We start from the raw sequence: 15,414 nt of genomic DNA on the forward strand, positions 1-15,414 counted from the left end.
ATATTTATTTCAAGATCTGACTCTTTTTCTTCAATAAATAGTTAGGTGTCAGGGAGATAAAATAAATGCTTATTAATTTTTCAATTTTTAATCTAAGAAATATGTAGATATCATTACAATAGCCACAACATCCATCTTTTGTTCATTACTTTTCAACATGGCTCACCCAATTCCTTTTCTGATGATGCATCTGGGACAGGATGGCCTTCTGTACCACTTTTTGTGCACAAGTTGATAACATGTCACAGTCTACTTATCTCTACTACACATATCTTTGTAACATTTAACAGTTTCTTGTGATTTTTAATCCTTTAGAGATTGCTACATTTTATGATTCATAGTTATATTGTTTCACTGGAAGAATACTGCTGATTTAAAAAAAAAGTTGGGATTTTGGTTTTGAGAACAACTGAGGATTGTTCAAAGTGCATAGAATTTCTAAAAAATATCCCCGGCTATTTGCTTCTTCTTCATAAATTGTAGGGTCAATTTGCTATCCATCTGCAGAGTGTTTCCAAAATAAATGTACTGATAGATCAAATCAGTAACTGTGTATCATAAATCTGGGAACAGTCATTCATTAGCTATATATTTTTCCTGTGTATATTGTTAGATCAAACTCTTTAAAGCTTCATACTCATTTTTATGATGAAGAAATTGAAGTTCAGAGAAGGTGAAAGAAATGGAACTTGAACCAAGGATTTCTGGCTTCTAATTCTATATTCTTTTTATCAAATCATCCTGCATTATTGATTCATCCCTAGCCTTACACTAAAGTTCAATAAGTATGTTTTTTTCATTCTCATAGTTTGAATGGAAATGTTAACCATTTCCCTATATTGTCAAGGCAAAATCTTGACCTTTTTTTGAATTAAAAAAACACATTTTTCATTTCACAGGAATAGATGGATTCAATTGATCAATAAACATTTATTTTACTAGAAACCAAACATTATACCAAGTACAGAGAAAAGTAAAAATATGGTCTCTTCCCTGAAGGAGTTCCCATTCTAGGGAAGGAAATAACATCAATCAACTGCAAACATACAGTGTAAATAGGTGATAATTTTATAAGGAAGGCATTAGCAGTGGGAGGAGCAGAACAGATAGACCAGGAAAAGTTTCTTTCAAAAGATTCAAGAGATTTAAGCTGAGTGTTAAAAGAAATCAGAGAAGCCCAGAGGTAAAAGTAAGGAAATGTATTTCAGAAATTAGGAACCCCAGGAAAAGGCATGGAGGCAGGAAATGGAGGGCAGTACATGAGGATCAGTGTACAGAGTGTGAAGAGTATAAAGTGAAGGAAGACTGGAAAGATTAGGAAGGGGTCTGTATAAAGGACTTAAAAAGAAACTGGGGCGGTTAAGAGGTGCAGTGGATAGAGCATTGGCTCTGGATTCAGGAGGACCGGAGTTCAAATCCAACCTCAGACACTTAATAATTACCTAGCTATGTGACCTTGGGTAAGCCACTTAACCCCATTGCCTTGCAAAAAAATAAAAGCCCTAAAAAATCAAAAACAAAAAAAACAACAACTAAGGATTGTGTATTTGCCACTGGAGGTAATAGGAAGCCATACAGTTTCCTGGGTGGAATGAGGAAGTCAGATCTGAACTTTAGGAAGATTATTTTGGCCACTGACTAAAACATAGACAGAAGATGAAGAAAAGACCATGACCAGGTTATTACAACAGCTCAAGTGTGAGGTGATGAAGGTCTTCATCATGGTGGCAGGATTGTGAGTGAAAGAAAGGGGAAGGAATATGAAAGATGTTCTGAGGGTAGAAACAAAAAGCCTAGCATCAAATTGGCTGTCTGAGGTAAGTTAAGTAAAGAATCAATAATGGCAACATGGAGAAGAGACTAGAGCACCAGTCTTGGAGTCAGGAGGACCCAGGTTCAAATTTGACCCTCAAGCACTAGCTGTGTGACCCTGAACAAGTCTGACTTGTTCTGTCTGTAAGTAAAATAATAATAATATAATTATAATAATTATAATAATAATAATAACAACAATAATAGCATGGTTGGGAGCATAGATGACTGGGAAGAAGGAAAATAAAATGGAAGTGGGGAAGAGAAAAGGGTGTTGGGAAAAGATCATATTTTGAGATGAAACATTTGGCATATCTATCCAGTTCTAAGTCTATGATCATAAGATTCTATAATTGAAGTTTAAAGTGGGAGGAGGGAGACACTACTTTTTATCAACTCTCAAACCCCCTTTTTTTAATTGGAAACATTTCACAAAGAAGCCAAATAAATTAGAGTTTGCATGAGATACCAAGCTGTCTTTTTACCTGCATTCTGCTTTGTCCTTGCGGGTAACACAAATACCATCATTCTGACAGGTGAAGTTTGCACAGGGATTTATGGGAGGTTGGACTAGTGCCTCTGTAGGTCTAAGTGATGGCTCAGTGACAAGAAGGTATGATATATCTAAAGGAGAAAAGAATACACAGATAGAGGTGATGAGGTCTGAAGTTTAAGAATTATGGACTTGGCAGAACACTTAAGAGTCCTGTAGAAAGTAAGGCTGAGTGAATTAGTCAATAATCATTAGTTAATATTAAACACTTACTTTGTACCAGCCTTGATGCTAAGTACCAACGATACAAAAAAAAAGGAAAAAATTACCTGTCCCTACCCTTAAAATATTTTAATATTTAAATGCAAAAAAGATATTAGCAGAGCAGATGAAAGAAAATATGAAGGATGAGTTCCTGGAGGTCTTTCAGAGGAAGTTGGATGATCATATCATAGAAGTCATGGACAATGCAGAAAGACATAGTATATGTTTCATGAAGTTTTGCACTGTGGGATACTAGTAGATCTAAATCTGTATTTGCTCAGTCCTAACACATTTTTAAGAAATCATCTGTGTCTTGAGCACCTACCATGTGCCACATGACACAAAAAACAAAATTAAAACAAGAATTGGTGAAACTATCAATTTTATTGTCTATAGAAACATTTAATCTCCCTCTAGAATAGGAAAATGCTAAGGGATGCATGCCGAGAGATGGAATCTGGTTTTCCTTCTATTAAACATATGAAAGTAAAAATGTCCCAGTATTTTGAATTGGGCCACTTGCTAACAATAAGACCTCTTCTTATCAGATCTTAAGTCAAGAGGATCAAAGAGTAGAGTATGTTAGAGATAGGAACCTTAAGTTAAGACAGTCCCATCACCTTCATTTAACAGGTGAGTTCCAGAAGAGGCTTTCAGGAGTAGTGAGTGTTTTGGTGTAAATCTATAATTTCATCAGCATACAGAACTCACAGTGAGGAAACTCCTTCTATGAATACATATTGACAGCTTTTCTTTATTAGTTTGGGAAGATCCCTGATGCACAATAGGCAAAGGATTTTGGCCAGGATCATATGGCCAATATAAGAAGGAAGTAGAACTTGAACCCAGGTCATCTTGACTCTGATGACAGCTCTCTATCTTCTATGCCACATTGCTTCTTGCAAGATATGCTTAATATGAACTAAATTATGATTTTGATTAATAAAACATGAGAGCAATTTAAATTTAAATATGAACTATATTTTGATGCCTTAATCTTGCACTTGAAAAGAATACAAACTACACAGAAAGTCACCTCTTGCCACATAAAGAAAAATATTCTCAAAAGCAGAGCCACCTTGTATTAACATACCTTCTACTGTCAAAAGGAAGTAAACATTATCTCCTCTGATAAAATCTCTGCTTTGCAGCCATTTGTGCGTTATGTAGGTACTGGTTCCAAATCCCCGACTTCTATAATATAATGTTCCATTAGGGAAAGTTGCTTCCACTCCTACTTTATAAGGCGTGTCCCAAAAATAGACTTCATCATCATTATCTGAAAAAGCAATTCATATTTCTGGGTTATGTCAAGATTAGATTTTGTGAGTTTAGAAAAACACAGACAATGGTATAATAGTGTAAGCATAAAGTTATAAAGCAACTAAATGGTGCTTCTGGCCTATGACTTTCTCTGTTAGATTTCTGGAGTTTGTTATCCCAACTTGAAGTTGGAGGAATACATAGTAAATTGAACTGGCCTGTTGTATAGGCTGAATTAATCATCACTACTGTAGTGCAACTAGAGTGGGATATAATTTGATTTGCCCAGGATCATACAGAGAGCACTATTTCTATCATGCTATATGTTCTGACCTTAATAGGACCTCTTTTATTTACTCAGTACCATTCAAAATGGATTGAGGAAATTAGGAAGGAATCGATTGATTCTATGGAAGACAACTGCATTCCCTTCTGTGTGACTGTAAATATAGGACCTAAATGTACAAATTACATAGATATACATTTACATATGTGTGTGTGTGTATTTAAAGAAGCTCTTTTTGTGATGGCAAAAAATTGGAAATTGAGGTGAAATTTGGGGAACAACTTAGCTAGTTGTGGTACCTGATTGTGATGGAATACTACTGTGTTATAAAAAATAATAAGTAGGATGGTTTCAGATAAGCCCCAGAAGATTTAAATGAACTCAAGCAAAGTGAAGTGAGCAGAACAAAGAGCATATCGAACAGGATAATAGCAATATTGTTCAATGATCAACTGTAAATGACTTAACCATTCTCAGCAATCCAAGAAGATTATGAAGGAATTATGATGAAAATGCTATTCACCTCCAGAAAAAGAACTGACAGAGTCAGAATACAGATTGGAGCATAATTTTTTTTCATTTTTTCTATTTTTCTTGCTTTTTTGCAATATGTTTATTTTGGAAATGTATTTTGCATGATTTTAAATGTATAACTGATATATTTTTTGCCTTCTTGGGAGAGGGAAAGAGAGATGGAGAGAATTCAGAACTCAAAAAATATTTTAGATAAATGTTAAAAATAAATTATATTTTTAATTTTAAAAAGAACATAAAACAATTTTGGCACCTGGAATAAAAAATAATATAAGCAGGGTTTTTTTTCTAATCAAGAACTGAATTATAAAACTATCATATCCAACCCTCAAGTAACTAGGGTAGTTCATTTTCAGCAAGAGTAGGTAGGGTAGTTAAATGACCAAGAATGAAGAATGGGATATAAATCAGAAATTGAGAATAAGTTGGGGGGAGTAATTACCTTTAGAATCAGTCAATACTTCTCATGTGGCCACTCTTCTCAGTTTAGTTTTCTCTGATGGAGCTTTTAGGGCCCATCATTCTTGACACTCACCTCCCTGCAACCATGGCAATGTTACCTACAAGTTCCCCTGCTTTAAAGACTTTGGGATCTTGTACCAAATCTTTTAGTGGTCTCTGATTGATTAGTGGCATTGTTATCCCTTTTTCTCTCTCTTTCCACTTTCCCATGGAAATTAATATATTGTGTTAGCAATAAGGAAAAAAATCCCATACCTAATGTCTTGAATGGATCTGTAGTCACACTCTTCTCATGTGACATGCGTCGACGAATATCAGGATTTTGATCCAATAGTGTCATTGTAGCTTGTTGCCATGCACATGGCCATTGTAATTTTTTATCATTGGCTCCAGAGATCAGGGAGAAATATATCCCCGCACAATTATGAGTACGTACATCTAACGCAACCTGAAAGGCATAGCCTGCAGGAGAATAAAATGGAGGACTATAGATGATTCCCTTTGAGTTAAGGATTTTCTTGAAATTGCTTATCCTCCAGATATGATGAGGGCACCAAGTTTCTGAAAGGTTGATGTCATCAATGGAAATACCACCAGCTGATGGGCCAGTTCCTCGAGTTCCTTCAAACACCACCCTGAATTTGCTGGTGGCTGCCAATGATACATGATAGAGTTGCCAACTCCCAGTGGGTACATCTAGAACAGAAGAAAACCACTTGGGTTTTTAAAATCAGTCAATTTCTGAGTCATGTACTAAGGAATAAGAATAGTTAATAATAGCCTCCAAGACTAAATAAGTCAATAGTGTTCTTATGGCATGATTCTATCGATTCTCCAATTCAAACATTTTATTTCACAGCATATCATAAAAGCTGAAAAAATGCTTAAGCACATTTTTAGTAACATATGAAATTTCCTATACCTTTCCAGGTGTGAAGGACTGAGCAAACAATTATATTCAACTTTTAAGTTTTATATCTGTCCTGTGCACAAGAATATAAGAAACAATAATAATAATAGTTAGAATTTATATAAGGTTTGCAAAAAGCTTTAATTCTCCCAACAATACCAAAGTTTGCTACCTGATTCCCAGTGATAATACACAGAACACTACGAATCCTTATAAAGATTACTTTCTGAAATCTTGAAGCTCTCACCAATATTTTGATATTTGTGGAATTTACCTGGTCCCAGGAAAATGAATTTATTTTTAAGCATTTAGTAAGCATCTATTATTCCCTAATCCCAGATGAAGAAACTGAGGCAGATGGAGCTTAAATTTCTAGCCCAGGGTCAAACAGGTCACAAGTGTCTGAGATTAGATTTGAACTCAGGTCTTTGAAATAATATACTGAATCAAGACAATGGCCCTCCTAGTCTTACACTTACTTCTGATAGTCACATTAAAGATTGTTTTAAAAGAATGTACCAATAGGACCATGGAATTAGAGTTAGAAAGGACTCTATAGAGAACTCACTCATTTTATAGATGACAAAGTTAAAGCTGACAGGAGGTAGATGACGTCCCCTTACTATCAGCTAGGAAATGGCATAATTTGAACCCAGGTCCTCAGATTCCTCATCCATCATCCTTGTTGCTCTACCATGATATTTGTTTATCTCTTGCAGTATGATCTTCAAAGTGTAGTGATAGAAGTAGAACCTTCCTGGATGTCTTTTTATAGCCCCATCATGTCCTAAACATTCCATGTGCTTGTTAATATTTTTTAACCTAAGAACTTTTAGATCTTACTACCTCAAAAATCCTACAGATGTATGCATTCTTTGGGAACAAATTAGGCAAATTTAGTACTAGTTCCCCAGTGTTAATGTACCAATACTTAGAAAAATTACTACATAAAAATTCTTCCTCTAGCAACTCTCTTTAATGTCTTTATATCTGAGGATTTTACCTAACCTATTGACATAGGAAAAGGAGGAGTAAGTCTTTATGAAGCATTTACTATGTGCTTGGGGAAGTAATTATTCTTATCTTCATTTTACAGTTGAAAAAATGAAGTCACGTAGAGGTTAAGAGACTTGCCCAATGGCACTCAGTATCTGAGGTTGGATTTAAACTCATCTCTAGCCTCATTACTTCATCTACCTCTCCATTCTGTGTGTAGAGTGGTAACTAACTCATTAAAAAATTGCAAACTTAGACTGAAGAAGGAAATAACAGGTCCTCTACCATCCCTTTTCTAAATTATTTATTCTAGCTGCAAAATCACCCAATATGGTCATTCAATAAATGCTTCAACTTCTTCAGTGTAATTTAGTTGTTTGCATCCCCTTTTTTATTTCTTCAACTGTCAAAAAAAATTTTCTTTAACTCCTCATAAAACCAATCCTTCCTTGTTAATGTTCTATGACTATCTCCTTTGGATATCATTATACATTATGCCTTCTTGGGAGGGAAAAGAATTATATTATAAAAGAAGAAAGCCTCTGACATGCTGAGGAAAGAGAAGAAAAGAGTTACAAAAGGTCTTAAATAAAAGTCAAGCTTAATTTCCCCAAGAATGAAATCTCATACCTTTTACTTCACCCATCAGGTTAAGAGAGACTTGATGATGACCTGTGAAATATTGCCTGATGTAGATCCTGAGTTTGTCATTTTTGTTACCACTATTGTAGTAAAAGAACTGCAAGCACTGAAACTTTCTCTTGGGATAAAATAATCGACTTTCCAGGATTGCCTTTTCCCCAATGTTCACAGAACTGCTATTGAAGTACATAAAGAAACAGGAACCTGGGAGAAGGCAGAAAAGAGACTTGAGATTTGAAAACTGACCCCAAAAGGGAAATTTTACAGGTAGGTGTACTTAACATTAATACATGAAACCATCATAAGCTCAAGATTTTTTTTTACTTCTTACAATCTACAGAGTCAGCACCTGGAAAAGTAACTGACTGAGTTTATGCTAAACAAAATATTAACCAATTAGTGAATTTATATTTAAAAAACCAATATTTATAATAACAAAACACTACTTTTACACAGCTCCTAACCACATTTAGCAAGGGGGGGAAACTGAGCCATAATACTATTAAAAGGGCCATTATGTCAATATCATATTACATCCTATCAGTCAAATATTTTAATATTGTCTCAGAAAAGGTAAATTCACCTCAGTATCAAGGATTACAGAAATAGTAATTGTGAAGAAAATAGGATCCTGAGTGACACTCTTCCTGAATTCTTGTGCCACACTAGCCAATCATGATGTTGAAAATATTAATAACTGACATTCATTTCATGCTTACTACTAGCTAAGAATTATACAGCTATCTCATGATTCTTAGCAACCCTGGCATGCAAGTGCTCCCAATGCTTTTATTTTACAAATGGAAAAACTGCTGCAAACAGAGATTAAGCAATTTGCTCAGTGTCACAGAGCTAGTAAGCATCTAAGGCCATGCTTGAACTTGTCTTTCAGTCCCCAGGCATAACCTAAGTCCTTTGATTTCCAGTTTGGTGTCCTCCTGCACCATATTGTTTCTCTTGAATTCTACCTTCAGATGCCAGTGCAGTAATGTAAACTGATGGAGGATGTGGGGCTTTTATAAATTATTATTTTATTCCCAGGGATATGTCTGGCTCAGTTTCCCTAATGAACCAACCAGTTCAGAGGAATCCAAATTGCGTGAATCATTTATCTTTTCATAACCTCAGTTTTCTTATTTATAAAAATCCTCAGATTTCTAAAACTGTAAAACTTGGGCTAGAGGTTATCAAAGTTTATCTCTGCTCTAATGTGTCATCACTATAATTCTATTTAATTTGCCTCATGGGACTAGTCAGAGAGTTATTTTCTTCTTAACTAGCTACATAAGAGTTATTTTATAAGGTTTTACTCAGTACTGGCTATGTTCAAAGTAAACACTTAGATGTAATGAAATATGGTCCCTGCCCTCTAGGAGTTCACATTTTATAGAAAATACAATATATTTGTAGAAGGAAAAAAATCTTAACCAATTATCTCTGATTTTAAGTAATAACAATTCCAAAACAAAAGGAAAACAAAAAATCCTTGAAGTCAGAGACTTGCTTCAGTCTTCCCCTGTATTCTTTTACCTTCCTGTTTTCCCCACCACCAGAACACAGGAGCAATTTGTCCCTTCACTTATCAAATTCTCCTTAACTATACAATGATCATTCCTGAGAAGTTTAAGAAAGGTAACTCTGATGGTCCTATCCTTAAACTCCAGACAGTTTATAAAGAAGTGATACTAATAATTTTAGAGTGGAAAGAACATCATCTCAACAGTCAGAGGACATGCATTCAGAACCCACCTCTGACACTGACCCCATGACCTTGAATAAATCACTTATCTCCCTCTAGCACAATTTACTCAACTATAACATGAAAGGATTGAACAAGATGCCTTTGAGACACCCCCCACTAGAGTCCTAGAATTCGGTCTCTTTTAGTGTCTTGATGTGACCATTCAATTTAGTCTAACAAACCTAAGTTTTAGCATCTGATTTTACATGTTTGTTACCAGAATCAGAGATGACAGGTTTGGGACTAGCAATGTGTTATTTTAAGAACACTTTAACCCAACCAAACTGCAGAGAGAAATGTGCAGCAGAATAAATGAAATGTCATTTGCCAAGATTTTTCCCCTTTCTTCAATCACCTGAGATCAAATCTTTTTGTTTCTAATATTTTATTAATTTATTTTTTTCTAACTACATGCAATGGTAGTCTTCAACAATCATTTTTGCAAGGTTTTGAGTTTTACATTTTTCTCCCTCCCTCCCCCTGAAAGAAAGCAATCTAAAATATGTTACACATGTACAATCATGTTAAAAATAGATCCATATTAATCATGTTGTAAAAGAAGAATCAAAGCAAAACAGGAAAAAAAATTACAAAAAAAATAATTCTTAAGACGATTTTTAAAAATTGAAGATAATAAGCTTTGGTCTGATTTAAACTCCACAGTTCCTTCTCTGGATATGAATGGCATTTTCCATCAAAAGTCTTTTAGAATTGTCTTTGATGGGGCAGTTTGGTGACCCAGTGGAGAGAGCACTGGCCCTGGAATCAGGATGACTGTCCTTAGACATTTAATACTTATTTAGCTATGTGACCTTGGGCAAGTCACTTAACCCCATTGCCTTGCAAATACAAAACAAATAAAAAAAAAGAATTGTCTTTGATTATTGTGCTGCTGAAATGAACAAGTCCATCATAGTTGACCATCACTCAATGTTGCTGATGTGTGTACAAATTATTCTGGTTGTGCTCACTTCACTCAACATCAAATCATGCAAGTCTTTCCAAGTTATTTTGAAGTCCCATCCCTCATGATTTCTTATAGAATAATAGTTTTACATCATATTCATTTGTTCAGCCATTCCCCAACTGATGGGCATCCCCTCAGTTTCCAATTTTTTGCCACCATGAAAAGAGCTACTATAAGTATTTTTGTACTTGTAGGTTTTTTACCCATTTTCATGAAGATCAAATTTTTCCAAGAAAAATATAATATACTTATCACATACACAGGCATACACACACACACTCACACACACACACACACACACACACACACACTCACATACATACATACATACACACACAACCACATCTTTTCCTGGGAAATTGCATGCTATGAGGGGCATCCAGGTGATGCAGTGGATAGAGCACCAGCCCTGAAGTCAGGAGTACCTGAGTTCAAATCTGGCCTCAGACACTTAATAATTACCTAGCTATGTAGCCTTGGGCAAGCCACTTTAACCCCAGTGCCTTGCAAAAACTAAAAGAGAAAAAAAAAGAAATTGCATGCTATGTATTTCTCCTCTTGTGCAATGTCTAGTAAAGGGTCTAGTGAAATACCTTGCAGAACTGCAAAGAAAAATCCCTTCTACAATTTATGTTTTCTCAGATAATACCTTCAAATTGGACATGTCGCTTAATGCAAACAGAATTGCCTGACCTAAATGGGTAAACAGGGAAGTAACTGTAAGCATTAAGTTGTCCTGAATATGAAGGGGATTTGAGACTTTGATTCCTTGTCCTCCTCATCCTGTCACCTTTTCTCCTTTCCACTCACTTATCACTAGGAGAACTCCTGAGGAATGGGCACAGTCACAACTATTCACCTCCTCTCACAATCCTCCTACAAACACACACACACACACACACACACACACACACACACACACACACACACACACAAAGCATATACACACAGGAACACAATTGTTGAAGAAATCTCTCCTTAGGTTGAAATTCGAGGATCTGAACTAGAGACCAAAGATCTAGGGCTGTAAGGGACATCTGAGGTCACTGAGGCCAAGCTCTTCATTTAGAAAAAGGAAAATTCAAAGAGATTAAGTGACTTATAGATAGTAAAATAATAGGTAGAATTCAAACCTAGAACCCAATCATACCAAAGTCACTGTCCTTTCCACCTCCCCACTGTCCATAATCAGTAAGCTGTTGCAGTTGCAGGAAGATAAGGGAAGAGACTTTAATCATTTTAATTTGCTATAGCAATAAATCAAATTTCCAATCTGTTCTTAGTATAAGTCTAAAACTAAATAATAAGTCTAATAAAAATGATAGATCTTAGAAATAAGACCCCGTTCTTCCTTTAGACAACATTTAGCTTCTTTCATTAAGCATCAGAAATAAACTTCCTAGATTGGGAATCAAGGAGACCTGGAGCACTTCCTACCTGTGTGACCCTGGACACTTAACCTCTGTGAACATCTATTTCCTTGGCTGTAAAATGAAGAGGTTGAACTAGATGCCCTCTGAAGTTCCTTGCAGCTCTAAATCTGTGATCCTAGGGCATGACTAAGTTGATAAAGACAAATGTTAAGAGGTCTAAGAAATGTATGTAAGAATCAACTCCTGGTACTTACCTATGCACATGTCCAGGTATGTTTGATCAGTGTCAGGTCCACCAGGCACCTGTGAAACCCGCTGCCAGTCACCATTATCTTCTGAGCTTTGAATCATGCCACAGATATTTTCCCGTTCAAAATCACACGAATCCATAAAGGTTAGGGAAGAAGCTACAGAAGACAAAAATCATTGAATAATTCTCTAGTCAATATGGTAAGCTTTTTAGTTCTTTGAATAAGAGAACTGAGGAAGGAAGGCATTGAAGGGAAAATGGAGATGAGCATGTCTTGGGCAATGAGTTGAGTGCCCTGAATAGTTCTGATTAATGCCAGCTCACATAATCAAAATAGAAAAGAAAGCAGCAGTTTAGTACAGCTGCCCTACTTTGAGATGTTTTTAAGGGATATGTTGAGTCAATGTCTATTTCTTTCTATCTTCCTGAAATTACTGAGCTGACTGAGCAATAGTCCAGCTTTTTTCTATCTCTCCTCCTTAGACATTTGCATTTATCATTGTCATCCAAATACTTGCTGTCTGAAAACAGTTCTCAATATGTCAGATATAGGTATTCCTGGTTCTGTAGCAGTCCTTCAGAAACCTGTCTGTATGGTGGATAAATTCTGATGCCAAATTCCCAAGGAAAAATATCAATCCATACCCCACAAAGGATCAGATATGTTCCAATCAAGAAGATATATTTAAAAGAAAAATACTTTTCAGTCTACAATGCAGCCAACAGTATTTAAGGGAGTCAGTGCAGTGTAGAGCAGGAGTGTCCAACCTTTAACTCTTCTGGGCCACATCTTCCAACAAAAAGGTATGGAAGTCAAGATTATGTGTGACCCTTGACAAGTTTTTTTGGGATGATGTGACCCGGAAGAGCCAAAAAGTTGTACTCCTCTGCTATAGAATTTGGGGACTAGCTTGGAAATCAGGACTCTTTATGATAAACTTCTGTTTCTGACACATAAAAACTGAGTTAGTCAGTTAGCCAGTCAACTAGCATTGAATGCTCTAAAGCTAGGCACTGTGCTAAGTACAGGGACACAAAGAAAAGGGGGGGGGGATTCTTATCTCTCATCTAGATAATTCCTTTAGCCTCTCAGTACCCCAAGGCAACACTCCAAAATTATAAATTGTAGAATAAGCATTGAACTACATTGTCAGGGAGAATTTTCTCACTAGGAGTTGATTCCAATAAGCATAGTCCAAGCATAGGTCACAGTTATATGGTGATTTATAATTTATACAAAAATAAATCTCAGAGAATGCTGGTAAAAATATTTCCCCTATTTATAGGGGAGGAAATTGAGGTAATTAGCTTGCTCAAAGTGACATGGACAATTGATGGCAGAACCATGACTTGGTTCTTGGTTTGCTAATTTCAAATCTACTGCCCCAAACTGCCTACTTAAAACATCATGTTGCCACAATGCAGATTCAATTCTAATTGTTCTCTCATTTTTCATTATAACTAAATACAGGGACCAATGAAGGGAAACTTTTCCTGACAGAATAGGAAGAAACAGTCATGGTTACCCTAGAGGACAGGATACTCACAGCAGTTGTAGCGTTGATTCACTCTTTTGACATCAAAAGCACTGAAATCCATTCGTTGCCCAATCACATCCATGAAGTAAGGGTCTTTTGTCACAATTGTTGGGCTTAGTCCCTTTGGATAGGCATTTTTGCTATAGTGTGTCAAGGATGTGTAGTCATAGGGAATATTCAGAGAGTCTATTTTCTTATCACTATAAGACTTGAAATATGCCTCTGTGCCTAAAATAAAAATAATAAACTAAATTATATTAATGATACAAAATAAGCATAAATAAAATTAAATTTTAAAAGCTTCACATTTATGAACTTTAAGTTATCTTATAGCAGATACAAGGTAGTTGGGAATAATGTTGTCTTTCATGAATCTCTTCCATCAATGTGAAGGGCTCCCAGTAAGGAAACTCATCCCACTAGTGCAGATCAGCAATTTAGTTCTAAGTTATGGCCTCAGAGAATTACTTGGGGACATTGAGAGGCTCAATGATTAATCCTTAGTCATAGAACTAGTATGGTTTAGAATTGAATTCAAGTCTTCCTGACTTCCTGGCCTACCCTGTATCCACCAAAACATGTTATATAGTACTATTTAGTGTGACATTTCTGTGTGTGTGGTATGCACATACTTCATACACAATACAACATGAATGTATTTTGCTTGACTACACCTGTTTTCTTATCAAAGTATGAATTTTGTTGGCACTCCTAAAGGACAAGAGCTGTCTTTTGCTTTTCTTTTTTGACAGCCTGAAGTATTGTGGAGACTTAAAAGAAATTCTAAGGGGGAGGTGATATTGATGCAAAAGAAAAAAAGAAAAGAAAGTAAAGAACATTGATTAAACATTTTTTAAATAGTTGAAAATAGAAGAAAATTCAGGAAGGATCACAGACAAAAGAATAGCAGTGCTGTTACTACCACATTAAATATGTTATATACTTGTTAAAAAACAACTTTTACAGGGGAGATTCATAGTTTCATTTCAAACTTCTTTATGTCCTTTGAATATGAAAATTATTATGTTTGCTGGTGACTGTCAAATTCACAATAAAACTTTAAAAATAAAAATAAACTATGTGATATGGATACATTCTGAGACTAAAGAACTGACATTTATATTGTGCTTTACAATTATAGTACACTTTCAGTAAAATATTTCATTTGATGCTTAATGTTCCAGTGGAATACATAGTATAATACACATGTCCTTTTCATGGATGAGGAAACTAAAGCTAAATAAAGTTAAATGACTATTGGAGATCACAAAATTGGAGGATTAGAAGGGATCTCAGTGCCCATCTTCAGTCCATTGACAATTATTCAGCCAGTAAGGGTCAAAAGCTGGAATTCAAACCTAAATGCTTTGAGTTCCAAAACAATGCCCTTTCCATTCTATTCCTACCACTCTCAGGTCATTTTTAGCTCTGAAGTTTTATGATTCCATTATACCCAAAAACTTCCTGTCATGCTTCCAAAATGGATAGATTCCTGGAATTAAGATTAAGAAACCTGGGGCAGCTAGGTGGCGCAGTGGATAGAGCACTGGCCCTTGAGTCAGGAGTACCTGAGTTCAAATCCAGCTTCAGATACTTAATAATTACCTAGCTGTGTGACCTTGGACAAGTCACTTAACCCCATTGCCTTGCAAAAAAAAAGATTAAAAAACCTAGACTTAAGTCCTACCATTGAAATGAACTACTGAAATAATAATGGACAAATAACTTAAATTCTCAGTGCTCCGAAGTAACTCTCTAAGACAATAAGTTCTAGACAAGGTGGTGATCTGCACTAGTAGATTTATTCTACCACAATGTTGAAATCATAGGACCTCCATCTATCCACTCCAAAAAAGTCATATAACTTTATGGAAAACCCAGGA

The 15,414-nt window shown here is 35.6% G+C and overlaps 1 protein-coding gene across 1 annotated transcript in view; it reads right to left on the bottom strand.

Moving 5' to 3' along the window:
• Positions 1-15,414, bottom strand: part of LOC141499238 (meprin A subunit beta-like) — a 75,443-nt gene that overhangs the window by 20,755 nt on the left and 39,274 nt on the right. The window contains exons 6-11 of the mRNA XM_074202069.1: positions 13,541-13,759; positions 11,998-12,150; positions 7,651-7,866; positions 5,370-5,810; positions 3,663-3,848; positions 2,298-2,436 (exon numbers count right to left, since the gene is read on the bottom strand). Of these exons, the coding sequence (XP_074058170.1) occupies positions 2,298-2,436; positions 3,663-3,848; positions 5,370-5,810; positions 7,651-7,866; positions 11,998-12,150; positions 13,541-13,759 (1,354 nt within the window). The remainder of the gene's footprint in view (positions 1-2,297; positions 2,437-3,662; positions 3,849-5,369; positions 5,811-7,650; positions 7,867-11,997; positions 12,151-13,540; positions 13,760-15,414) is intronic.

This window comes from Macrotis lagotis, chromosome X (assembly GCF_037893015.1).
Source record: "Macrotis lagotis isolate mMagLag1 chromosome X, bilby.v1.9.chrom.fasta, whole genome shotgun sequence".
Lineage (NCBI taxonomy): Eukaryota > Metazoa > Chordata > Mammalia > Peramelemorphia > Peramelidae > Macrotis > Macrotis lagotis.